At 40.2% G+C, this 27872-nt stretch overlaps 1 protein-coding gene across 2 annotated transcripts in view; it reads right to left on the reverse strand.

Moving 5' to 3' along the window:
• Nucleotides 1-2134: 2134 nt before the first annotated feature.
• STK33 (serine/threonine kinase 33) overlaps nt 2135-27872 on the reverse strand; it is a 58951-nt gene continuing 33213 nt past the window's right edge. The window contains exons 11-12 of one of the 2 annotated variants that reach the window (XM_045825609.1): nt 18298-18504; nt 2135-2593 (exon numbers count right to left, since the gene is read on the reverse strand). In XM_045825609.1, the coding sequence (XP_045681565.1) occupies nt 2381-2593; nt 18298-18504 (420 nt within the window). In that variant the 3' untranslated portion in view covers nt 2135-2380. The remainder of the gene's footprint in view (nt 2594-18297; nt 18505-27872) is intronic. The other variant, XM_045825610.1, reaches the window with a different exon arrangement.

A 27872-nucleotide genomic window follows, 5' to 3' on the forward strand; every position in this document is an offset into this window, starting at 1 on the left:
GTCCCTCTTGCCTTGACTTGTCTGTTATTTTTAAGTCAGAATGTTGATCAGGATTTGCATTCCTTGGAAATAACACCCATACTGTACTGTCCTAGAGATGATATGTCCCTCTGGGTCATACAGGGCCCAACCCTCATGCGGAAGCGCACAGAGGTCAGAGTGATTGTCATCAAAGCCTTGAATTTGGCCTGTTGGTCACCAAAAACCACCCTGAACCAGAAGAGCTACTTTTGTTCACAGCCATGAAGGCAAATGGAGAAAGCAAGGCCCTAGCGTCCCAAATATGAAAGAGGTACAACAGTTGTAAGACAAAGCTCAGACGCGGACTGGCCCGGGTGTGTCCACACAAATACATTAATAAATATAATGTGGAATTCCCCTCAGAAAGAGCGAGCTAAGTCTCTGTCAGAAGGCTCTGTATACATACAGTGAAGGTCTGACGGAGGAGAGCTCACCGAACACACCTGTGTGACGGAGGGCGGCCCGGCCTGATGCCGGGTGGGAGAGGGCACGGACACGGCTTCGCCTTCCGCTCAGTGCTCAGTTCTGGACCTCTGCCCAACTCACTGAGCAAAGTCACTCATTTAGGACCAAAGAGAAATGCAGACAGAAATTTGGATAGCACTCAATTTAACAAGAGAATTCCCTGTGATACAAAAGACTGCATCGTGCTGTAAAAGTCAAGAGTATTTTGAAGACAGAGCATGTTCCATTTTCAGGCCCAGCGGAGGGCAGAATCAAAGCCACCGTCTCGAGTGGCTTTTCTGCACGGAGACCAGCAGCAGCAATCCCCTCTGCCAGCAGAAGCACTAGTGGGGAAGGAAATCACCTAGCTAATGAGGCCGGGCTTCTCAGCAGGTAAACAGAAACTGCTTCTCAAAGACTGGCCCACTAAACCTGGAGAGGCTTAAAGCTCAGGAGATGGTTTACGGGCACCTGGTAAGACTCCAAGTGATAGAAAGGGAGAAAGACCTTGAAGAAGCTATGCCAATGCCGGTTTTAAAATAAGGTCTAGACAATTTAAACTACATACACTTAGGCTGTCAGATCCCCCCAGAGGAAGCACATCGAAGGCAGAATTACTCAGCCAGGGGCAACACAGGTCAGTGCTACCTGTGACCCATTCAAAAGCACAACAGCATCTTCTAAATTAATCACAAGAAGCACATCTACTGCCTTTAGCCACTGAGTGGATTTACATGCAACTAATACATGCTCAGCTGGCCAGGTGCATGTCATTTTGGAGGCCTATATGACAACCCTACATGGGATGGGGTGCTGGAATGGAACTAGGTTACTACTTTATAAAGGTAAAAGCCAATATAAATGTTCTCTTTAGAAGTGATTTGGAAGACTGAGTGAAGCATCCACTCACTCAGTTTGACTTGGAATGGCAAAATTATTTTGCCCAGGTATAGAATAAGAAACCCATAATACTAAGAGTGATTATGGATCCTGGTCTGGTAGGTCAGTTGGTTAGAGTGTTATTCCAATATACCAAGTCTGTGAGTTCAATCTCTGGCCAGGGCATATACAAGAAGCAACCAATGAATGCATAAATCAATAGAACTACAAATTGGTATTTGTCTCTCTCTCAAATCAATTTTTTTTAAAAAAGAGTAATTATGTTCTCCTCGCTGCACCCAGCCTCATGACCTTGCCCAGAGATGGGTGCCGCCCTTTGCAGTGGTGGACCAAGCTCCCAATTTGCACAGGGGCTTAGAGGGCCTTATGATATTCACTCCTTGTTAACATAAAAATTAATGTGCATGGGTAACATCTGTCTTTTATTGAGTCAATCAATACATTGGGAATTTAGCAGCAAGTTAATGACAAGCAGTTATAAAATCTCCTATTTTTCTACATTTAAATTGTGTTAAACAATCTATAGCAACCTACCATCACAAGAACACATGTGAATGGCCAAGGCACATCTGCTGTTATGCCTGTGGTAAGTTTATTAGTGATTTCCTAACAAAGTCTTTTAGTGCGAAGTGCACATCATTATTAGGAACTTCCATCACCACATGTGGCTCTCGCTTCCCCTGTAAAGAACCGTGCTGAAATCTAAGAACGTGAAGTAAAACTGGGCAGGCACGCCCACAGCCCTGCTCCAAGGGCGCCTGCTCCTCTAAACAACCCTACAAGGGCCTTGCACTGGTTTCCACCGCAGCCCCGCCATCAAGCCTGCGAGTGGCTGTCCTTCGACACCACGCTGCTTGGAGGTAACTAGCTTCAATTCTAAACTGGTGCAAGCACACTGCTAGGCTTGGTGGAGCTAAAAGCTCATGTAGCGCTGGTCCTTTACACATCCTACCCCCTCATTTTAGTACTAGGAAAAGCAGCTCTGTTTTCGTGCTAATCAGTGTTGGAGGGAACCTCAGAGTTTCTTTTTGGTTCTGGGCAGGGCGTAGGATTTAGAAGTGTATTTGTTGGTTGTTACGTGGCTGGAAGTCACAGAGGTTTTCTCTAGTTCTCCCTTGATTCCGGCTGGAAGGAGTTTGCTGGACGTGGAGTTTGTACTGCTCGAGTCCAGGTTCTCTGTGTTTCCCTTCTTACTGGTCACAGGAAGTTTCTTTTTATAAGCAGTGGGCTAGAAATAAAAGGGCTGGATTAATTTTCAGGTACAAAGCAACATACATCAATTCAAAGAAGCAAAGAAATGCAAAATTGTCCCAGATTTGCAAGCTGCACACTCTCCAGGTGTGAGATGTAAACTAATCACATTATAAAATTGTTATTATGGCACAGAAAGGCCCACTAGCACCTTCAGGAATGCAGGGTTGTTTAGTGTTTGGTGGAGAGCAAACTCGAGATACGATTTCAGACCCTTGGCCACACCAAACGGAAGCAAATGTGTGCTGACATTTGCATGGGGAAGTGCGTTTGCACACAGCCGTGCTCAGCTCGTCTTCACAGATTCTAGACACGCGGTGACATTTGCGTGGGTCCCCACAAGCCCATCACGACTAGTCTTTCTGCCCGGATACAAAGCTGCTGCACGGGCCCCCTCCTCACAGCCTCGCCGTTCTCCACACTGGGGCCAGGCGCTGGCATCTGTGCCCTGTCACACCGCGAAGCCAGGCCTGCAGGCCCCTCAGAGCCTTGACGCCTCACTGCCATGTGGGGAGAGTGGTAACTGCACATTTACTACACGAGTCTATTGTGAGAATGAGCAAGGTGGTGGCCATTAAAGTACTCTGTAGCTTCAAACCTTGAAACAGGCAGACCAGATTTTAACCGGCAACTGTGTTTTCTCAGGCCACTTCACCCCACATGGGGGAGACGGTCTCTAATGCTGTCAGGAGGGAAGCAGAGTCTATGCTGACCTTAGACCCATTCTACAGGTGATCACTTCTAATTAAATGACGCAGAGCACAGAGCTTGGAAAGAGCCGGGAGTGTCTTAGGAGGCGGACACAAGCAGCCCAGGGGCAAGACTCGAGGTGTGGTCCAGCAAGGCCTCGCGAGTGCACACAGAGTGGTTTGGGGCAGGGCTCACCAGTGTGTAATCCGGTCAAGGGAAACAGCATGTGCACGTGGTGACAGGTTAATGACTGGAAAGGGAAAGACTACATGTGACCCAAAACAATGAACCCTGGTCACTCAGGCTCCTGGGATTCAGGTGGCCATGTTTTGTGCACAGTGGCATCACTTAATATCTACGTGTCCAATGAGTAAATGACCTCCCTGGGCTGCACCAAAACTACAGGTCGTGTAAAGATTTTTGGTGCTAGCATTTCAAGAAAGAGAACATCTACCTGACAGCTGCACACCACAGAGAGCCCTGAAGCGTGTGCCTCTGCAGAGCGCCACTCTGCATGACTCGACGACAGTGTGTGCTAGTTCTTGAACTGGTAATTTTGTTCATTGAAAAATTAATTTGTATAAATTTTGAAATGTAAACAGGTCTTTTCTTCAGTTTTTTTCCCCAAGAAAATTTCTGTGTTGTTTTTGTGTATAGTCTTTCAAGAAACAGAAAACACTTAAAGTGCACTGCTTTCAGTAATGTAGGTGGTATCCTCTCACTGCAACAGGGCAAGAGGACAGCACCCAGATGTCCTGGCACAGCATCGGCATCTGGCTGAAGGTGAGGGGCTTCATCTAGCGCAGTCCTGGTCCTGAAGACATGAAATCTATCATGGAAATTTCAATCCACTTGACATACAAATCCTATTAAAAAGTGAACCTAGCTGTAACCCTCTCTGTTTGACATTTCCACCTCTAGGACATCGAGGAAACGTTTTTCAGCAGGTCCACCACAACCAATATTCTGGAGAACAGGAATAGGGACTCAGTCATCTTCTTTCTCATGCACTCATATTCCTGCCTGGTTGAATGTTCTTCCTCAGGCTCCCTTCCATTCTTCCTCAGGCTCCCTTTTGTTAATCAGTGTACTTGAGTCATTACACTAATGCTCTTACCAGAAACACACAAGGGCCTGTTTTCTTTGTTTTCAGTCTGGTATTGAATGCATATCAGTTAAAACTGATATTGTCGACCATATTTTAAAGGAGCTCCAAAGTTGGCCTAAAACTGGGTACAGTGAAATAAATCACAATATTTGTTCCTCTGCTCCCTGGTAACATCAACGCAAACCCACTTACCTTTATGCGAATGTTTACCGCTTACCAGCTTCTGTGCGTATGCGTGCTTTTTGTTAAACATTGTATGTGTGTACGCTTCACCATGTCTCTCTGATGATAATTTGCACTTGCATTAACTTTAGGAAGCAGAGTTGTAAGAGCTTTCCTAAAGACTCCTCTTACATTTCCTCCCGTTGAGACTGCTCTCCGACACCAACCAAACACGGGCACAGGCCGGTCCTCATGCAGCCCTTCGGGCAAGGCGTTAACTTTCTTCACCAAGAGCCACGTCTCTCATCTCCTTGGAACATAACCAGCCAAGGCAAATTCTGGTTTCTAGGTTTTTCTCTAGCAACATGAACAAATCTTAATTTTTCAGGGATACAGAGTTTAGGTTATAGATTATCTAAATTTAGCTCTCTGTTTTTCTGTTCTCATAGTTGATGGAATTCCTCGAAGGTCTGCCACTGATACAATTTGACAGTTTTATGAGTCACAGACAGAGAAAGCGAAAGTGGAACTGCCAAGGCTACAGGAGTTACTGGGAACTTGCAGGTCATGAAAGACACACAGAAGGTGAAGGGCTCCTATAAGCTCGTACAAAGGGGGAGAAGACAAGAGAGGAACATCACTGTTCAGGTCTAAGGGGAAGGAGTCTAAAGGATCATTATGAGACTGTTGGCCATCATCCTCAGTCCAAGAAAGAGGATCTACAATAAAAATCACTAGACTAAACCCTGAAGATGCTGGTATACTACTGCACAGTGACCAAGAAAGCACCTTCAAAATCAAAGAAAAAAAAAACTTCTATCCTTATACAAAATCATGGAGAATTCATACCCATAACACTGCAACTAGCTTGAACAGAAAAAAGAGACCAAGAAGGTTTATAGACAGGCTACTAATCTGATTAGTGGGTGGAGGTTTCTTTGTAAGAGGGTTCTTCAGTCTCAAAAATATACAGAACTGGAGGACCCGTGTAATCACAATCCATAAAAGGTTTCAGCACCAGAGCTGGACCGCATCTTGGAGTGCAGCTGGCTGGCAGGAAGGCCACGTCGGGGCAGCTCTGCCATCACTCCTCCCTCCGATGGAGCCTCGCCTGAGGAGCCTCGCCCTTTGGGACTGCTGAAGGACAGCCAGGCCTCCCAGAGGCAGAATGATGGAAAAGATGACCTTAAAAGGTTCCCTGCAGCTCCATCTTTTAGTAACTCAGCACCCTTGCCCTGCTTTCTCCAGCTCATATTACCAGTCTGGAAAAGAGGGCATCATGTGTGCAAGGGGAGGTATGTAACAAGAAAACTGGGCTAAATATACATATTTCATTATTCACTGGCATGACTTTAACCTGATGAACTCATCTAGTGATAATGGATGCAAAACCTGTGAGCTCTTGGCTTATCCCTGAAAGCTAATACCAGTGCATGATTGCTAGAAACTGCTACCACTTCTCTGAATTTTGAGTAAAATATATGCTATTTAAGTAAAGTGGTTTATCACCATAGCAACCATTTCTAGAGTCACACATTCAAATAATAGGCCTGCACAAGGTGCAAGTGACAGAACACTCTGATACAAGTTTCCCGCCACACCATCAGCTGCAATGGTCACCCACTTTTGCTCCCAGTCCTCTGCTTTTCAGAACGAAGGAGGAAGGGAAAGACAAGCAAAGGGAAGAAGAGAAACTGACTTCCAAATACACAGATTTCTTGTATAAGCCTTCTCACATAAAAAGCTGAGTCCTGTATGGAGTTAATGAAAATAAAAACCAGCTTGCAAGTTAGAGAGATGTAAACATCTCTTTTTAATTAAAGTATAATTTACATACAGTAGAATGAACAAGTTTCAAGTGTACAGTTTTATGAGTTTTGACAATGCACAGACCAGTATACCCAACACACTCATCAAGAAGTAGAGCAACTTCCTAGAAAGTCCCCTAGTGCCACATCCTCGTCAACTCCCTTCTGTCCTGGGGCTGTAAGTGTTCTGGTGTTTTTCAACATAAATTACTTTGTCTTTTCTAAAACTTCATATAAATGAAATAACATACAGTATGCATTTTTAGTTTTCAACTTCTTTTGCTTCATGTTTTAATTGGAATTTTCATTAAGATAATAGATTCTATACCCTGACTGATGTGGCTCAGTGGAGTGGGTGTCATCCTGCAAACCGAAAGGTCACCGGTTCCGTTCAGAGTCAGGGAACATGCCTGGGTTGTGGGCCAGGTCCTCCGATTGTGGGTGCTGTGAAAGGCAACCAATTGATGTTTCTCTCACATGTCGATGTTTCTCGCCCTCTCTTTCTCCCTCTCTAAAAATAAAATCTTAAAAAAAATAGATTCTCATGGTATTATATCATGTTTTTGAGATTTGTCCATGATTTAATATTTTTATTGTTAAGTAATATTTGATTGTATGTACATGTGGTATAATTTGTTTATCCATTCTTCTATTAATGGATATTTGGGCTGTTGCCAGTTTGAGGTTGTTTATATATAAAGCTGCTATAAACATATTCTAGAAATCCTTTTTCAAACTTCCACTTGGGATTTGCTGGGTAAATGGTAAGTAAATGCTTCACTTTATAAATAACTGCCAACTGTATTCCAAAGGAATTATGCCATTTTGTATTCTTATCAGCAATGCAGAAAAACTCCAGTTGCTCAAATATTTGCTAAAAGTTGGACTTTCCAGTCTTTTTAAATTTGACAATTCTAGAGTATACTATTATATCATTATGGCTTTTCCTGATATCACTGTATTTTCCTGATGACTAATGATCTTGTACACTTTTCATATGCTTATTGACTTCTTGTATATCTTCCTATCTGAAGTGTCTGTTCGAGACATGGCTATTTTCAAAATTGGACTGCCTTATTATCATTGACTTGTAGGAATTATCTTCACATACTGGATACAAGTCCCTCATCAGATATATTTATTGCCAATATTTTCTCCCTGTCTGTGGCTTTCCTATTCCTTTTCAATATCTTTTAAATGAACAAATGTGTTTACATTTGATAAAGTCCATTTTATTCATTTTGATTGATTTTTATTGAATTTTTAGAGAAAGAAAGAGAAACATCGATTCATTGTTCCACTTATTTATGCATTTACTGGTTGTATTGATCTCCAGTCAGGGCATATGCATATATATATAAACAGACATGCACTGGTATATATAGATAGATATCTATCTAGATATAGATATAGATATAGATACATATCTCCATCCTGACTGGAGATCAAACCCACGACCTTGTCTTTTCGGGACAATGCTCTAACCAACTGAGCTACCTGGCCAGGGCTTTCATTTTATCCATTTTTTAAAGTGCTTCCTGTGTTCTAAGAATTCTGACTACTCTCTGGTTGGAAGATACTCTCCCAGGCCTTACAGTTTAATTTTTAGATTTAGGTCTATAACCCACCTCAAACAAATTTTTGTGTACAATGTAAGCTAAGAATGCCAAAGTTAATTTTTCTATATAAATATCCTATTATTCCAGTACCATTTTACTGAAAAAAACTATCCTTTGCCCACTGAATGACTTTACATCTGTCAATAATCAATTGACTATGTAATTGTGGGTCAATTTCTAAGCTCTTGATTTTGTTTTATTCATATATTTGTCTGTTCTTACACCAACACCCCACTGTATCAACTACTGCAGCTATACAGTAAGTATGGAAATCAGGTCATGTAAGTTCTCCAACCTCGTTCCTTTCAACTTGTTGTGTTCTAGTTCTTATGCATTTCCAAATACATTTTAGAATTATCTTGTTAATTTCTAACAGAAAAGCAAAAGTCCTAGATTTCAATTGAGGTAGCTTTAAAGTTATAATTTGGGGAGAACTGACATCTTAAAAATATCAGATCTTCCAATCAATGAACATGGTATATCTCCCCATATATTTCAATACTCTTCAATTTCACTCAGCAGTATGTTGTAGATTTTGGTATAAATGCTTTGCATACTTTTATTAGATTGTATTACATTAGATTATATATATGTATTACATATTAATTTATCATTAAGTACTTTATGTTTTACAATAATATTTTAAATGGTATTTTAAAATTTTGTTTTCTAGTTGGTCATTGCTAGTGTCATCTACAAATAGAGACAGTTTTACTCTTTTCCATCTACATAATTTTACTTCTTTTTACTTCCCTCGTTGTACTGGTTAACACCTCTGGCACATTAAAAATAAGGCAAGTCCTGACTGTGTGGCTCAGTTGGGTATTGTCCTGCAAACTGAAAGGTCACTGGTTTGATTCCTGGTCAGGGCATGTGCCTGGGTTGTGGGCTCCAGCTGGTGTTTGCAAAAGGCAACCAACCGATGTTTCTCTCTCATCAATGTTTCTCTCCCTTTCTTTCCCCCTCCCTCCCCCACTAAAAATACAGTGATACCTCAGAACTTGTCAGTTTCACAACTCATCAAACTCTGTACTCATGGCTTTTTGGTAAGAAAAACACATTTCTGCACTCAGTGCTTGCTCGGGACTCGTGGCACTGGCTAGAACTTGAGAGTCACAATGCCGTCCAACGAGAGAAAACGCTTCAGCATTCAGCCCTAGTCGGTCTCAGCACTTGTCACATGTTCTGGAACGAGTTAACTGCGAGTACCAAGGCACCACTGTAAGACTAGCTTTACAAGTTCTGGGGGGGCGGGCGCGGTAAAAATCTCTTAGTATGTAAAAGAAGCTCCCATCTGTCCCACTCTGCTGAGGGGTTTTCTCATGTTTGATTGTTGAATTTTACTCAATGTTTTTCAAAATTAATGAGATAGTCACATGGCTTTCCCTCTACCTATTAGTGTGGTAAATTATGTCGGTTGATTCTTGGATGCTAACCCAAACACACATTCCTGGAATACACTGTCCACCTGATCAGGATGCCTTACGTTTTCTACGTATTTCTGGATTCAGCTTGCCAGTATTGAGCTTCAGATTTTTGCATCTATATTTATGAGCGATACTGGCTAATAATTGCCTTTTCTTGTAATAACCCTGTCATGTTTTGGTATTAATGTGATGCTCACCTTATAAATGTGTTGAGAAATAGTTTCAAGAGCTGGTGTAAAAAGCTTTCTCTTCTTTCTTCTTTAAATATTTGGAAGAATTTACCAGTGAAATCATTTGGGACTGCAGTTTTCTTTCTTGGGAAGTTCTTAATCATAAATTCAATTTTAAAAATAAATATAGAACTATTTAGATTTTCTATTTTTGTGCATCTGTTATGATGTTTTTAAAAGGAGTTTTACTCACATATTTACTCCTGCCAATGACCTTCATATGTTCCTGCAGTTCAGTACTCCCATCTGGGATCATTTTCTTTTACTTTGAATTTTTTCTTTTATCTTGAAATTTTTCTTTTAGTATCTCTTATAGCAAAACATGCTGGTAACAAATTCCCTCATCTGTTTCATACCTGACAACATTTTTATCTTTATATTTGAAGGCAAATTATCACTAAAGAATTCCGCGCTGGCAGGTTTTTTTTTTTCATATGTTTTTAGCACTTTAGCGATGCTGTTCCATTGTTTTCTGGCTTCCATGATTCCTGCCGCTGTGTCATATGATGCTCCTTTGATGACAGTGGGGCTCTCCCCTCTCCCCACTGCTGCCCCAGACTGGGTGCTTTTACAATTCTCCCGTTCTGGTCTTAAGAATTAGAGAATAGTATTCAAAGCAACCACAGACACCAGGAAGTATTGAGAGAATCTCTAAAAGGACACAGCCAGAGAAGGGGCATCCTAAATTCTGGCCAGCTGAAGATACATGAACTGACCTAAGCTTTGAACTGCTGGCTGAGAGACAATTTGCCGTTTGTGTTCAACCTCAAACTGCCAGCTAAAAAAGAAACGTCAACACTTTTTGGCGGAACAGAGCTGAATCCAAAGTCAGCACAACATAACATTTTCAATGGCTAGGATACATGCAAAGTTACTTAACAGAAATAACAATTAATGTATTGAGACAGACCCTGAGACGACCCAGATGTTGGAATTAGCAAACAAGGATTTTGAAAAATAGTTATCACAACTATTACCAGTGCTGTTAAGAAAAATATTATTTGATGAATAAAGGAGGTATCAGCAGACCAAATTAAAATTTTAGAATAAGATATAATATGTGAAATTAAATATTACACCTGTCACAATATAGGTTTAATAGGAACATGGAGATACCAGGAGAGCAAACCTGAAGATAGATCAGTAGAATATTTCCAATTTAAAGAAGAAATTGATAAAACATAGAATGTACCTCAATAAACTACAGAACAATATCAAAAGGTCTAACATGTGAGTAGAGTGTCTGAAAAAACTTAAGAAAAAATAATGACAAAATGTCCAAAAGATACAAATTTACAGATTCAGGAAGTTTGGCAAACGCCAAGCTGGATAAATGTGAAGAACGTGCCTGAAAATGTCATTGTCAAACTGCTAAAAACCAAAGATAAAGAGAAAATCTTGAAAACATTCAGAGGATAGGAACACATTACATATAAGGGAAGGACACTTCAAATTACAAATGACTTCTTATCAGAGAAACTGGAAGCCAGAAGGCAGTAGAATAACATCTTTAAAGTGTGGACACCAAACCATGGGAAGACAGAATTCTGTAAACAGAAACTATCCTTCAAAAGTTAAGACAAAATGAAGACATTCTAGATAAAAGAAAACTAGGAGAATTCATCACCTGCAGACATGCAATACAAGAAATCAAAGGGACTCCTTCAGGCCGAAGGGAAATCACACCAGATGAAAAACCGGATTTTCAGAAAGGAAAGAAGAGCACCAGAAATAGTAAGTATGTGGGTAACTATATGACAGCTTTTCCTCTTAATTTCTTGGAATACAGATGACTGTTTAAAGCAAAAATTAAAACACTGTTTTGTGGGGTTTACAATTATGAAGATCTCGTATATGTGACAATTAGAGCATAAAGGCAGGAAAAGAGATGAATGGCCCCAAATTAACATATCTGATTGAAGCATATTAGTAATAACCCAACCTAATGGTGGGTTCTCCCCAGGGAAAAGGTGTATGTGGCATATCCTAACAGCTCCAGACTCTAAGGGGCACTAAGCAAAAACAGTCTTGGGAAACCAGGGAAATGATCTGAAAGGATTCACCAGTCCATCCATTTAACTGTGAATGCCTGGCTGAGTTTGTGGTGGTGAAACCCAAGCCCTCCCGTGGGAGGTTCCAGAGCGGGTCAAAACAGCGACCATAGCGCTGTTGTTTATGGAAGTCTATGAATCCGAACCAGCACCTGGCACTGCAAACAGCATTATTAGATCAAAGAAAAATGGGGTCACCATTCCTGTTAGCACAATCAATTATTTGTACCTTTCTTAGTCAGCTGTCGCTGCAGTCATGCTACTGGGTTTGGAGTCCCCCAAGGCCACCCCCAGGTTCCATGATTCAGTATACAGTTGTGCTCATTGCTAGGATTTAGTACAGTGAAAGGCCGTATGGCACAATTAGCAACGGTAAAAGGCTCTCGAGGTGAAGTCAGGTGGAAACCAGGCTCAAGCTTCAAGGGCTCTCTTCCACCACACCGAATGCATTTAATTACCGCAGCAGCAGGTTGTGACAACACATGTGAGATGCTGCCAACCAAGGAAGCTCTCATAGAGCCCACAATCCAGGGCTATTGCCGGGAGCTGGTTGGGTAGGCAGCCTCTGCCTCGCACCTGCCAAAATTCCAAACTCCCAGGAGGAAACCAGGTGTTCAGCAGAAAGCATATTGTTTGTACAAAGAGTTTAGGCATGATGAATCATTCCTTTAAAAAAAAAGATTTTATTTATTTATTTTTAGAGAGATGGGAAGGGAGGAAGAAAGAGAGGGAGAGAAAGAAACATCGATGTGTGAGATGCACTGACAGGTTGCCTCTCACATGCATCCTACTGGGGACCTGGCCTGCAACCCAGGCATGTGCCTTGACTGGGAATCGAACTGGTGACCTTTAGGTTCGCTGGCCAGCACTCAATCCACTGAGCCACACCAGCCAGGGTGCAATGAATCATTCTTATCTGATAATGGTAGCAACCGTTCCAAAAACTAAGTTCTCAGACACCAGCCAGGGACCAGCCTTGCAAGCAAACCTTTTCGAAGAAAGCAGTGCAGGCCTGCTTCATTAACTCTTTTCTGTACAACTACGTAAGAAACAACTACACAAGTCTTATAACAACAGACATTAATTTTTCTCAATTAGCTGTAGGGCTTGGCTGTGCTAGTCTAGACTTCAGGCTTTACTTTGGGTTCAAGTCTGCTCCACAGTCCTTAGGATTCCGAGACCTGGGGCTCCCTACAGGCATGTGCTCCTCATGGCGGGTGGCAGACACACACAGAGCCAGCTAAGTCACACACACTCTTAAGGTCTCTGCTTACATTACACCTCTTCACATTGCATGAGCCAAAGTGAGTCATGTAACTCAGACAAACATTAGTGGAGTGAAAAAGAAAATTCCCTTCATTTATTGTAACAGGGAGAGCTGCAAAGTCACAGGGTGAAGGATGTGACTGTACGATCCTTTACAGGGAGGGATGAAACAACTGTGAAACATAACACAGTCCACCACAGTACACTGGGGACCCCACCAAACTCAGAGGGCAACTGGGGTTGGAAGCATCACGTTATCGTCTTTGAAAATGGTATTCCTTATTCTTTGTTCATTAGTTTATTCTAACACCTATAGCCAAAGGAGCCTTGAAACTGGCAGGAAAAAAATCATGCAATTTTAGTAATATTCTATACAAGTTCTTTAGCAATATAATAATAAAACAAGTTAACATTAGCCCTGGCTGGTGTGGCTCAGTGGACTGAGTGCCGGCCTGAGAGCCAAAAGGTCGCTGATTTGATCCAGTCAGGGCACATGCCTGGGTTGCAGGCTGGGTCCCCAGTTGGGGACATGTGAGAGGCAACCAGTCGATGTATCTCTCGCACAGCGACGTTTCTCTCCCTCTCTTTCTCCTTCCCTTCCCCTTCTCGAAAAATAAATAAATACAAATAATAATAATATTTTTATTTGTTTATTTTCAATATATTTTATTGATTATGCTATTACAGTTGTCCCATTTCCCCCCTTCACTCCCCTCCACCCTGTACCCCCCTCCCACCCACATTCCCCCCCTTTAATTTATGTCCATGTGTCATAAGTTCTTTAGCTTCTACATTTCCCATGCTGTTCTTACCCTCCCCCTATTTTCTACCTACCATCTATGCTACTCAGTCTCTGTACCTTTTCCCCCTCTCCCCTCCTCCCACTCCCCTGTTGCTAACCCTCCATGTGATGTCCATTTCTGTGGTTCTGTTCCTGTTCTAGTTGATTGCTTAGTTTGTTTTTGTTTTAGGTGTGGTTGTTAATAATTGTGAGTTTTTTGTGAGTTATGACCCAAGATATGAACAATGGTGTGGGGATTGCCTGAGGGAGATGGGGAAGCATAATGGAAGGAGGAAAAGAAGAAAAATTTGGGACAACTGTAGTAGTATAATAAATAAAATATAATTTAAAAAAGAAAATGAAATAAAAAATAAAAGTATACTGGGTGTCAGGCAAGTCTAAAAAATAATAATAATAAAAACTAAGTTCACATTAATCTGTGCTTATCACATGTCAAGAGTGTTACATGCAATATTTCATTTAGCTCTTGATTGATGCTATTAATCCCATTTTACAGATGAGAAAACAGAGGCCTACAGACTTGCCCAAGGTTGGAAAGTTTGCAAGTGGTAAAGCCAGGATTTGAACCCAGACATCTTCAGTTTGGAGTTTAGGCTTGAACCACCATGATATTTTAAGTGCAGTGCTTGGACACATATACCAGATTGCAATGCTTCAATATTGGAGAACAAAAGCATGCCAAATTGTGAAAACACCACCAAATCTGCACAGATTCATATGAGCTCAGGGGCTAAGATTTAATTTGTAAAGAAAAGAAAAATTTTTATCCTACTCAACTAAAATACCACGAAAACCTGACTTTTTCCTTATTGAAACATATCAATATACCATAACTCAACTGTTTAATTTCAATGTTATTTAAATTCAAACACATCCTGTCTTTGAAGAACTAATATATGAATATATTTCATTGATCAAAATAACTTTCCAAGTCTCTAAGCTACCTTGCCTTTCTGCTTACCAGACTGGGTGAAGTATCTGCTACATGTACTATCACCTATGATACCATAAAGGCCATGTTTGCAGCCAAGAAAAATGATCACAAAAGAATAAAAAATTTTCCCCATTTTCATTAAACAAATATATTTGACTGCATTCAATAAATAAGTTAACAACTAAGCAGTATCCCCTTTATGAAGCAGGAATTCTGTAAGGCAAATATAGTACTTCAGTCACATCCAGAGTTTCTAGTCCCTCCCTCTAAGATTACGAGGAAGTGCATTTTAATTACAGACATACAAACAATTAAATTGTTTTCTGAGCTTAATAAATAATGAAAGTATCAGTAATGTTTATCAGAAATCACTAAAGACCTAATGTGAAAAGGCATGCCCCTGCAAGAATCAATGGTCTGCCAAGCATCTCATTTGAAGAGGAGAGAAGGCTGCTGTTGAAGTTCAAGTCTCGGGTCTGAGAGTACATAAAGGACCCACTGTAGGGACTTCAGAGGGTTGCTAATGGCACAAAACATTATCCAGATGTACTCAGCTTGCAAAACACAAGATAAACATGAGAGAACATCTCTGTCCTCAAAGAATGCCATTACCCAAAATACACCAAAAGTTAGAAATGAGAAGAAAAAAAGAAAGGACATAGCCAAAGGCCAACTATGTGAAAACAAGTTTGATAAAGTGATGCGTGATGCAGACTGTGTTCCCCACAACGTCCACGGCATTTGGAACCAGGGAGCAGTTACTCAGGGAAAGAAAAAAGTGCTTAGCTCAAGTGTTTTTTGTTTTTTAACAAATCCTCACTTCCTCTGTTAGTTTTCCAAGAGTTCTGGCACTTATCTAAAAAATGTAATTTTCCTGGCTTGGGAGAACACAACGTTAGGGCTCTAAACGTATTTACAAGGTTCTCCAGAAGGGAGAACACTGATGCAGCGGAGAGTAGGGACTGCTGGCGGGTTTCCGTGTAAATCAGAGACAAGTTTCAAAGACTTTAATGGAAAGATAATCATACACATATTCTTAATTTAGTAGGTATAGGTTATTCATATCATCATATCATATAGTCCCTATAATAATATAATTTTAACAAACAAAATTTTCCCATGGGAAGTAGTTCAATATTCACAGGATAAATTTCAATAAAATTAAAATTCCACTCTGAAGAATACGAATGACTGCATGAATCCTGTATGGACTTGAGAGTAACTGGTCACCCTGTTTTCAGTTTCTCTTTAGAGCTTTCTGTAGCACTGCCCACCATTAATGAAGATTTCAAAGAAGTAATTTCTTAACATAAAGTCAATATAATTAGCAAAGTATCATACTTATTCATAAAAATCCTTGGGAAAAATTTAGTTTGTTAAATGCATGAGAATTCTTTTATTTTTATCCTCACCTGAGAATATGTTTTTATTGATTTTAGACAGAGAGACAGAAAGAAACATCAATGTGAGAGACAAAGATCAATTGACTGCCTCCAGTATGTGCCCCAACTGGGAGTCGAACCCACAATCTAGGTATGTGCCCTGACCAGGGATTGAACCCTCAACCCTTTGGTGCATGGTACAATGCTTCAACCAACTGGGTCCCCGGCCAAGGCAAGAATTCTTTCTTTTAAGTGGTAACACTTTTCAGAAAAATTTCCAGACAGGAAAAGGTATTCCTCCTAACATATCATAGCCTAAACTTAGGCATGGGAAAGTTCCTTAGTCACTCCTTATTTCCAGGGCAAAGTCCTGTCCATCTTACAGGAATTTCTGTTATAGCATTTATAGCAAGTAGCTTTCCAGAGTCTGCCTGAACACCTCCAATAACTGAGAGGTGTGGTTCAGCCTCCCTGGTCCAGCCTGTTCTATTGCAGATGAGCTCTGATTGTGGACAAGTTCTTCCTGTTGGGTAGAAATCTATATTTTTGAATTTTCAACCCACTGGGTATAGCTCTATCATCCATAAGCTCCTCAAATTCCAATTCTTCTGCTCCCTAGTTGGACATAGCTGAGAACAGCTTAGCAAGCCCCATCTCTTTGTGACTTGGACAGGGAAGCAGAGGACAGAGCAGATATATGACAGAGCAGGGGGAAGGTGAGGGAAGACAACCAAACATTTGGTTCAAGGATATTTCATGCCGGATTCAGAAACAAATACAGATATAACCTAAGACCTCAAAAGGTTACATGTCTGTATGCATGTGTATGTAAGTATGTGTCTGTATATATATATGAGTGTATGTAGATGCATGGGAGTATATATGTGTAATCTATATGTATGAGTATGTAAATATATGTTTGTGTGTGATGTGTGTATATGTGTATATGTATGTATCAGTATGTGCACATGTACATGTGTATATAAAATGCTAAGCCAGCTAACAGGAAAATCTTCAAATTACATTCAATTAGAAAATGCAGATATGGGTTTTTAAAATATCATTTTTAACAAGAAAGAAAATACACACAGCAGCCAAGCACTGCAGGAGCCGTTAACAGACTACAGAGGAAGGAGGGATCTCAGTAAATTTATGTTTACCTTATGGCAAAAATATGATTATTTCAAAATACCTGAATCATTACATGTTAAGCTTATTATCTAAACATTTGCTATCAAGTAGATGAAGCTCCAACCAGTACATCAAAATCAATTATTTGCTCTACTAGGTCTCTTTCTGCCAGTTTCTGACGGGACTCCTAGAATGCAGGGTGCGGGCCAGCAGCGCTGCACCTCGCTGGGTGAGGACAGGCCCCACCCTTTCAGTCCTGCTCTGAGAACCAAAGAGCAGCAACTCCCCGCAGGAGGTCTGGGCTGCCCTCAGGTGAACACGGCTGCCACCGGCAGGGCGCTCAATCATTAAAGGAGAGCTAAAATGCACTCAGCAGATTTCAAGACGCAAAAGAAAATAAACATGCAGAAAACTTTTCCCCACAAACACAGAAAACTGTTCGGGTATATTGTGAGAATACCCAGTTAGTAGAACACAATCTACAATCAATCAGAATGTTACAAAAATTTATTCACCAAAAAGAATAAAACTATTATTTAGATCAAATAAAACAGCATGATAAACCTACATAAGTAGTTTTAAGTATTAAAAAACTAGAAACAATTAACTAGATAATGTAATAATTCTTTGTCTAAGTAATACATAAACACACTCCAAATTGTGTAGCCTGGTAGAGTAAAAAATTGTTCATTTTAACCCATGGGCCAAATCTGACAGGCCACCTGTTTCTAAGTCCTAAAATTGCCTGTGCCTGTTTTCATGCTACAATATCAGAGCTGAGAAGTTCTGACACAGTATTGTGGCCCCCACAGCCTAAGATCTATATGATCTCTCCCTTTGCAGACCCTTCCCCTCTGTGCAGGGATCCTCAACATGCAGGCTACATTGCTACATCATGACGGTCTCAAGGGAGGAAAGAACTTTACTTGCTTTGTCATGTAGGGGCTTTGTTATGAACCACCAACAAAAAAAGACAGGGCGGCACAAAATGTTCCAAGCGCTGGAAGGGTATTTTACAGTTTGGAGAAAGAAACAACTGTTCTTCTTACTGGTTCTGTTGGTTCTTCCTACCTGTTTCTCCTCGTCTTCATCTGAGGTAGAGGCGACATCGTGGGCAGCTCCGCCGGGTCTGCTGAGTTGGGAAACTTGCAACTTTTCTTGATTGGACCACTTGTTCTTTTGCTCTGCTGCGTTTTCTTCATCACTCCCTGGATTGTTTTTCCACTCTTTCATCATTTCTAAGACATTGATTGGTCTCGCCGAAGAATGTGTATTGCCCTAATGTTAATGAATTTTTGGTGTTACAGACGGTTTGGAAAATTAAAAGGATTGTTACATCTTTTAGTAATACATTCCCCCAAATTCAGTAAGTCACACAGAAATATTATAATGCTGCAAAATGGCAAACCTGCTGACCCACTGGAGCACACCCCCTGTACTGAGAAGGACCCCAGATGGGGCAATTCCCCAAATCCAAAGACCTTCTGATAGCACTGCCCTTACACAAGTAGCAGGGAAAGCTGGAAGAATGAAAGAAGTTCCCCAAAGTCTAGCAGATCCAACACTAAGGGCAAGCCTATATAATATCAACACGTCCAGGTAAAAAAATCTAAATTCAGTTGATTAGTCAAGTGCTGTGTCCAAGGATACGGACGTTTGATTGGAAAGCCTTTTGTTCACTGAAACATTTAGACCTGAGGAAAAATAAGGATGTGCATTATACATGGATAATACCCATTCCACATATATAAATGTTTTTCATTTTTTTATTTATGCTTATGCATTAAAAGTATAACTCTAGAAAGCAATAATGATATCCACATGCAAAATAATACCCTAGAATATGATCATTGGTTTTGTTTCTAAATATAAACAAATAAATAATTGAATTAAAAACTAAAACAAAATATTTTCTTCCTGAAAGTTTATGCCAAAAACGTAGGTGCACACTAAACACGGGAGTGCATTATACATGGCAAAACACAGTAATATTCCATTTAATGCCAAGAACTACATGAATGCAGTCTCAAATGACTTCTGCTAGACTAAGTATGCCTTAAATAATTTTTCTCCTAACTCAGATTAGTAGAGAAAGTTTGGACAAGAAGTTTGGGTCACATTTAGGTTAACATGGGAAGTTCAGGTGTGAGTACAGCTAGGGAGGATTCTACATGCATTTGGTAAGGGGTGGATTGAAGCATCAAGCATTAGTGACACAGGACACTCTGAGACAGGGTACTTCAAAGGTGGCCCTCTGAGTACACTGTTGAGGATTTTTAGAGCTTAATATATTCATGGTTAAAGGCAAACATTAAGTAGTGATAACTAAATGACAATCATCCTGCAATTAATTCCCTGTGGTTCTTTTATTTCATCCTGTTTTAAGAAGGTCTATATTGTTAACAACTTCATAGCATCCTACTTCTGACTGCACTTATGCATCCTCTGCCACTTACTTCCAGAATGCCCCAACCATGCCTTCTGCCAGCACATAGCCTACATTTCCTTCAAGGCTCAGTTTGAGAATCATCTCTGTTAAGTATCCCAGAACTTCCAAAGACATTGCCAACTTCAACAGTACGGTGATTACAAGAGGGAAAAGAGGGTGGGGGGAGGTAGAAGTGGGTAAAGGGGGGATAAATGGTGACAGAAAGAGACTTGACTTTGGGCAGTGAACACAATACAATATATAGATGATTTATTCTGTTAGAATTGTACACTTGAAACCTATGTAATTTTATTAACCAGTGTCACCCCAATAAATGCAATAAAAATTTTTAAAAAGAAAAATACAACAAAACAGTAAAATAGGAAAACCCCCTGAAGATGTTACCAACTTAAATTCAAATAAAGCACAGAGGCTCAAAAACCACAAGAGAGCTGAAGTCATTCACAGTGGCAGACCGTCGCAGCTCTCATCTGAAGAGGCTCTGGTCGCCAGGGCTCTGTCCACCGCTCTGCTTGACCCTTATGGTCCAACTAGTCTCCATTACAACCTCCTGGCTCCATCGTGGCCTCCAACCCTAACTTTCATGGAATCACAGAGTCCAGAGTCCTGGATGCTAGAACACATGATTTGGCCTCAGCTCTATTCTCTCACTGGCAGACAGAGACAATCTAACACGTAACAGATTACATGTCTGTAACCCCAAACCTCAATTGCCCTTTTCAGATTAACTCCCCTTAAATTAACTTGTTAGATACTATACTAGTCACTAGTGCTGCTCACCCAACATTCTTTTCTTCTAAGCACAGGGCAGCATTGTGCTTCTCTACCTCTTTTGAGGCATGACCATGCGACTTGTTTTGGCCATTGAAATGTGATTAGAAATGGGATGTATCACTTCTGGGTGTACTTTAAGAAACAGCATGCAATTTTTCATGTTCCCAATTCCTGTCTCAGTAACTACTGTATAAAAACACAGAAATATTGTATAAAAGCCTCCCTCAGCCTGGGTCCCAGAGTGAGGACAAGGAAAACAGTCTTCTGTCTTCCCCCTGCCCTCCCAGCCCATGTGCGATGGAAGGATCAAGAGTGCTGAGATTTGTTATACCACAGCATAACCTAGTCTGTCCCGAAACAGACAGCAAATAAACATTTACATTCTGTAAGTTACTTCTAAAAATCCTTAAAAACAGTGAGCCTACTCTACTACCAGCACACCCAACAAAACTGTCACTACTACAGAAATCCCACACGATCAGCACCGTGTATGTGGAAGGCCATTTGTTTAGGCAGCCCTTGCTTTGCACAGTCCTCATATGCATGAATCTCAGCCATCGTGACTTGGTTAAACAGTATCAATGACACAGTTCAAATTTTGGTCTGCATGGCATATTAACTATAACTGCAGAGAATTCAAATTTTACTGCTAGCTCTTTAATCCAGAATCACTATGCAAATGACAGACATGAATCATGATCAGTGACCAATCAGGTCACAGCTTTCACAAACTGTTGGTGACTCGACACTGTGCACCTATTAAGTTCACACACAGACAGCGAAGTGTGCCATTGTGCAGTCTCCTCATCTCTCAGGGAACTTGTCAACAAAGATGAAAATGCAGCAGAAAAACTGAAAGTGATCATGCTGGAAGTGCAATCTGAATCAAACGCAGGTAGAGCAACAGAAGAAACTGCTGGCCGCAGGAACGATGACACTGCCACCATTACAGAGAATCGGGATGCGTAACCGAAAGAACTCAGTGAAGGCAAATTTATCAGCATAAATGAGCAGCACAGCTGTGACAGAAAGGATGAATTTGCCTCGGAGACAGTGACACCCGCACAATACTACACATTTAAAGAATTTTCAGAGATACTTCACAACACTGAAAGCACAAAGGATAAAGTGCTGGAAGCTGACCCAGACTTAGGAAACAGCAGGACGATCTGGCAGGGCATGAAAACGGTGTCCCCTCTGCATTGTCAGTAATATGACAAAAAGTGGGCAAGTACTGCTTAAACTAATCCTGATAAAGTTTTTTTTTTTTACCAAAAAATAAGATTCTTTAATCCTCAGCATTTCTAATGTTTTCAATTATAGTGCACTACAAAATATTACTTCTTTTAATTCCCTAATGTTTGTAATCAGCAGTTAGAACATTTTCAATATTTAACAAATTTTTTAAAATCATAGAACAATCATAATATTTCCATTGATTATTAAAATCACTTTGCACAGTTTCAACTTGCATTATTTTTGTAGTCCTGCACTACTGCGAAGAGCAAGGACTCCTGTATTATCTTGATTCTGCCTCTCTAGCACTCTCTCAAATGCGCAGTTTACACACACATACCCCCAAGAGCTGGGTGACTGACACTCCACATGCCTAAAGTAGAATGCCTTCATACTCAGTGAAATGACCCTATCTCTCATTCCAAAGAGACTGTGGAGAAGAACAAATGATCCAGAAGAGGAGCATTATTACCTCAAAAACACTCTACTATTTTTAACTCTTTGCTTCCTATATTCACTTGTGATATCAAATGGTAGTATCAATTCCAGACTTTCCCTATTGTCTAAAGTCCAGCCAATAACTTACTAGACTATCCCCCTTCCTTCCCCCATACCCCACTGCCTCTTGCTGCCAGTAGTTGAAAGAGAACTTGCATCAAATGCTTGGACTGACCAGTGAATAACATATACAGGGGTATGTGTCATCAGCCTTCTAGGTCCAACAGAAATTACAAATGAACCAATGAACCGAACAGAAATGGATGGAATTGTTAGGACAGCCACTGTAGACTGTCTGTCACCTCACCATCAGAACACTAGCCCCTGAACTCCCTTTACTGGCTTTATTCAGAGGGTCAGACACTGAACTCATCAACCATCAAGGAGCAAGTGGCAAGAAGGCAGCAATAACAGGGGGATAGTCTGAGGCTATCACAAGTATAAAACCAGCCTCGTGGTTAATAAATAATGGGTGGGAGAGGGAAGGAGTCAAGTCGAGGAACTTGTACAAAGGACCCACGGACAAAGACAACGGGACAGGGGTGAGGGACTGAATGTGGGAGGTGCAGGGCAGGGAGAGTAATGGGGGAAATGGGGACCCCTGTAATTGAACAACAATAAAATAGGAACAAAATTCCACTTGTTTAACAGAAAGTTGAGACTATTTTATTTTGAAAAACTGGAAAAATAGACATTCGTGGAGAAGCATTGGTCAATTTTTATGATTTGGATTTATTACCCTAGTGAACAGGTCCACCAACGGAGACCCAAACATGTGTCCCCATCTAACAAAACCTGCCTTTTCAGGGACAACGCCCATTGGTGTTGGGTAGAGAACAGGTATTTTTAAGTGAATGACATGCATGAGCTACGGAGAGGTGGCATACAACACAAAACTGGGAAAACTGAAAGGAAAACACGCTGGTTCTCTAGCTTATAGTCATCGCATTCCACTCTTTGGAAATAGCTAGAATTCTTCATTCTGCGACATTCCCGGGAATAGTCTTTTCAACAGAAAAACAGGACAGTCAATCTATGTAAAAAAAACAAAACACAAAATCCAAATCAAAACAATGAGATGCCAGTTTTCACCTGACAGGTGGACATGAATTTGAGTTTGACAACAGCCTATGTTAGGGGGGGCGAGTGGGGGGAACAGGCTTTCTCATTTACTTGCTTCTTACGGAAGGGTGAGTTAGCAACAGCCTCCGTGTAATGCACATTCTCTCTGGCCAGCAACTCCACTGCTCAGAGTTTACCCGGTAGATATGCTGACAGGGTGTGCAAACATGTATTTACAAAAACATTTATCGCACCACTGTTGGTAATAGGAAAGATATGAGACAATTTAAATGATCCATATTTGCTAGGGATTATTCACAAAATAATACTGTGTCCATAGTTTGGAATACAATGCTATTTTTTTTAAATAAGAAAATCTTTCTAAGATATATTAGATAAAAAATAATAGTTTGCATAATATGAACCCATTTGTGTAAAATATATACACAAAAATGTATAGAATGTTTCTGAAAGAACACATAAGAGACTTAACAATGGTTATCTTTAGTCAGAGGGAATGAGGTTAATGGAAGGAGAAAGTTATTTTTTCTGTTTTGTTTATCATTTAAATCATTTGCCATGGCTAGTCTCAACTATTACTTTTATATGACTAATAATTAATGTAAATTATAGTAGGAGAGAAATAATGTAAGTTGCAGATACCCACAAAGAACCGATAGCACCCAATAAAATCACCAAACCTTTCCAAATGGTTCTCAGTGAGCCCAAGGCAACAGCACATCAAGGTAGTAACAACCACTAAAGTAAGCAATTGCATGCTACTTTAATTTTTTTCTGACAAACTCGGTGATTTTTTCCCCTACAAGTACAGCAACTATGTGAGTACACAGGTTGGTGGTGATATTCCTATTCTTCAGGAGGAAACAGCCTGAGAAATTTAGTAATATACCATTATTCTAGAAGCTCATTTCCAATCGCCTGCTAAGAACTTCTAGCTAGAGATGTTGCTGAGCCTTCAATACTGCATTGTGTATTGTATATTTGAAAGTTGCTAAGAGAGTGTATCTTAAAGTCCTTTTCACAAGAAAAAATTGTAACTGTGATATGATAAGTATATTAACTAAACTTATTGTGGTATCATTTACTAATTAATACATATATCACTATGTTGTACACCTTAAATTTTACAATGTTATGTGTCAATTATATCTCAATAAAGCTGGAAAAATAAAGTGAACTCAATATATTCCAAACTGACACTCTTCAAATTGGTGTATGCGTATATCTGGCTATACATAAAGACTTTCCAAGGATGTGTGGAAAGGATAGTTTGCAGGGATCAATTTCAAGATCCTGAATTTCCAGTGATCTATTCTTTTCCAAGTCATCATCACCTTGGGTAAGGATCTGCAGTAATCCTTTGCATGTTGTTTTTCTTTGGTCAGTATCTGCCAATGCTTGTTAATGTGCATACATTTATTTGTGTGGTTGTGTGCATGACAAAAGGCCCATACCTAGAAAATGTAACAAACCTCTACAAATCAATAAGTAAAAGATACAAAACCTATAGGAAACTTCAGAAAGACTTGAACAGGCATTTTGCAAGAGAAGACATCAAAAAAGCCAATGAGCATAAATGCATAAATAAGGGTGACCAATTTCATTTGTAATTCATGAAATGCAGATTAAAACCACAATGAGAAGATGCAGAACAGAAGTGGCACTCTGGCACACTGCTTGTGAGCTGTACGGCAGACACTTGGGGAAAGAACAAAGGAACTCGTGGATGGGGGTGGACAAAGAAGAAAATTCACACCGATTCAGCTGTGATCATGGTCCTTCAGTGCCTTTCAGTAGGAACCTCCTGTCAAAACACGTCAGATACAGAGTCCTCTCTGCAGAAGCCAAAGTCCACAGCAAAACAGCCCCACGGGTCTTCATGGCTTAGTTCCCCACTACCGCCCTACAGGTCCTTCTAGGGTTCTAGAGAAAAAGGACTACTAATATGCTTCATAGTCTCTGAATGTGCTTTTTTTCCTGTCTTTAAATCTTTGTCAAGTTCTTCCTATTGAGAATCTCCCTCCTTCTTAGCATGACTCCAATATTAATTCCTACTTTTTCCCTTTCTTTCAGAGCTAGGGCACATGTTGCCTTCACGCTAAGTAGTATTTAGTCCCCTAAAGGAAATAATAGCTCTCTTCTTGAAAACCTAATAGTACTACTACTATATACTCTCTATAAAACATATTTTTATACTGAGTATACATTTACATATCTTATAGAAACCATTGTATTATATGCTATATTTAATATATAGAGTACATGCTTACATATATATACACACACATGATATACTCGTTCTCCAGCGCATTTGTTTCAAACCCTCTGCTGGGCATGGAAGGTCTGTGGGCCAGGACTGGACCAGCACATAACTGCTACTCAGTAAAGATTTGTTGACTTACTAAGTACATAGTAATCATTGAGTATTGAATAAGTCCCCAAGGTTTCTGGTTCATGAGGTTTTTCTTAACATAATTTTTATAAAGCCTTTTTAAAAGGGCCTCAACAGCATATTTATACACATAATTCAGAGTTTAAGAATAACTAAATATAGTAAAATAAAAGTTGAGTGTAAACATATTTAGGATGAAAGTATACAGTAGGAAAAAACTACCCATCCATTAGGCATCAGAAAATTTCCATATGCTTATGTAGAGTACACATATGTAGAGTTAAGGCTCAAGGTCAAAAGCTAATGACCAAACCATGGATAACAATTTTTGGATTAATGAACAAGGGCCTTGTTCACACATTAGGACACACTGCTCTGGAAATCAGACCCTAGACGCCTTGAGTACATACGCCTTTGCAAGGTGTGACTATAAAGCAAAGTACGCCATGATCTGTGGTAAATGACTCCCCGGGAGAGGCTGCATTGTATTCGTCTTTGTACCCCTATAGTGTCCAGTGGTTTAAGTAAAAGATACTTGTTAAAATCAGTATAGACATTTAAATGGCACTTGTCCCATTTAAAATAAGCCACCTTGCAAGGCTTATACACTATAACAATAATTTCCTTCATTTCAAAGAGCCTATAATTGGTTTCCACTATTTATGAAAGGAAGTTAAAATTCTATCTAGCCTGAGATTCAAGTCCTCCACACAATTTTCTCTCCTTTTCTAAAAGTCTCATTTCCCACTCCTTTCCTTCAAGCATCTTAATCTGCCAGTCAAATTGAACTTCCTATTTTCACACTTGCTTGCCTCTGCACCTCTGGTCATTTGGCAATTTCTTAGGTCATTTATCATTCTCTCCCTTGCATTGTATCTTATATATGGTACGCCTCCCCTACTAGATCGTGGGTTCCTCCTGTCAGAGACCATGTCCTACATGTCTACAGCTACATTTCATCACCTAGCAAAGGTCCTGGCACATGGTAGGCACCAAAAAAAAAATTACTGAATGTTTGAATAATGCCAATAGAGCTAAAATCTGGAAGCTTTCTTGACAAGCCACAGAAGAAAAATGTTTCCTTAATTTACAGCAGGGTTCTTAAATATAAGCAGGCATTAAAAATACCCAGGAAACTTGTTTAAAATGCAAATTCTTGGTGTTAGTTGTCACCAGGGGACTTGAAGGAACACCACAAGGCAACTGTATTCATCTAATAAAAGGGAATAAACTCCTGAACTGCCGTTGAGAGTAAAGAGGACAAAGGGAAGAGACGGACAGGGGCTACCGGGGCATTCCTGGCATGGGAGTTGCCATCGAACTCTTCCTGGCGGGAAAGTCATTTCTTGGTTATTTTTCCTTACATCTGATCTTTGGACTTTGAAATTGGAATGACAATATGTGTTTATTTTAAGTTCCATTCACTTAAATGCACATAGAATACTCTTCAGATATGTACCATATTTCAAAATGGACAATACATAGGTTAAACCCTAGAAACTTTTTATCCAATAAAGCTCTTTGAAAAAAAAATGTTACATGTGTTAGATATTGTGAAAGAAAAGCTCCGGTTATAAAGCAGCAAGGCACTGAGAAAACTAACATGTTCCCTTTAGGTTATTTCAAACAGAGGATATGAAGTAAGACTTCAAGTGGTTAAGAAGAAAAGAGGTCTGCCTTTTAGAAGCTGGTAAGATGCCGGCATTCTCGACTTCATGCACTGAACTCCTCAGGACAGTCTGATGCAGTGCGCGCTCTCTGTCATGTCTGCATCCATTTGGCAAAGACCACACAGAAACAAATGGTATGGAGGCTCAAAGATGGAGGCTTCTGGAGAAATGACCAAAGCCAGAAATAAAGCTGTACTAATTAGAACACAAATAATTACATGGCCAAACCCGAATGTTGTGTGATGCTGAAAAGAGATTTCTGAGGCGCACCATCTGTTGTACGGGTTTTGATTTTGCCGTACAAATCCACTCCACACAGGTCTGCAGCGATCTGCCTGGCTGCTGGTGTGCTTGCACAGTTACTTCAGGCCAGAAATACTGATTGCACAGAACGATTTGAGAGATCAACATATTCATAAAAGAGGGCAGAAAGAACCCATTTTTGAGTGGAGACTAATTTCTTTTAGCCTTGGAGAAAAAATATTACTCAAAGAAATGATTAGAAATTGCCAAAGGAAAATTAGAAAATTTAAAAGAAGAGTGA

Source organism: Phyllostomus hastatus, unplaced genomic scaffold, assembly GCF_019186645.2.
Source record: "Phyllostomus hastatus isolate PE091 unplaced genomic scaffold, TTU_PhHast_1.1 phas_scaffold_585, whole genome shotgun sequence".
NCBI classification, from domain to species: domain Eukaryota; kingdom Metazoa; phylum Chordata; class Mammalia; order Chiroptera; family Phyllostomidae; genus Phyllostomus; species Phyllostomus hastatus.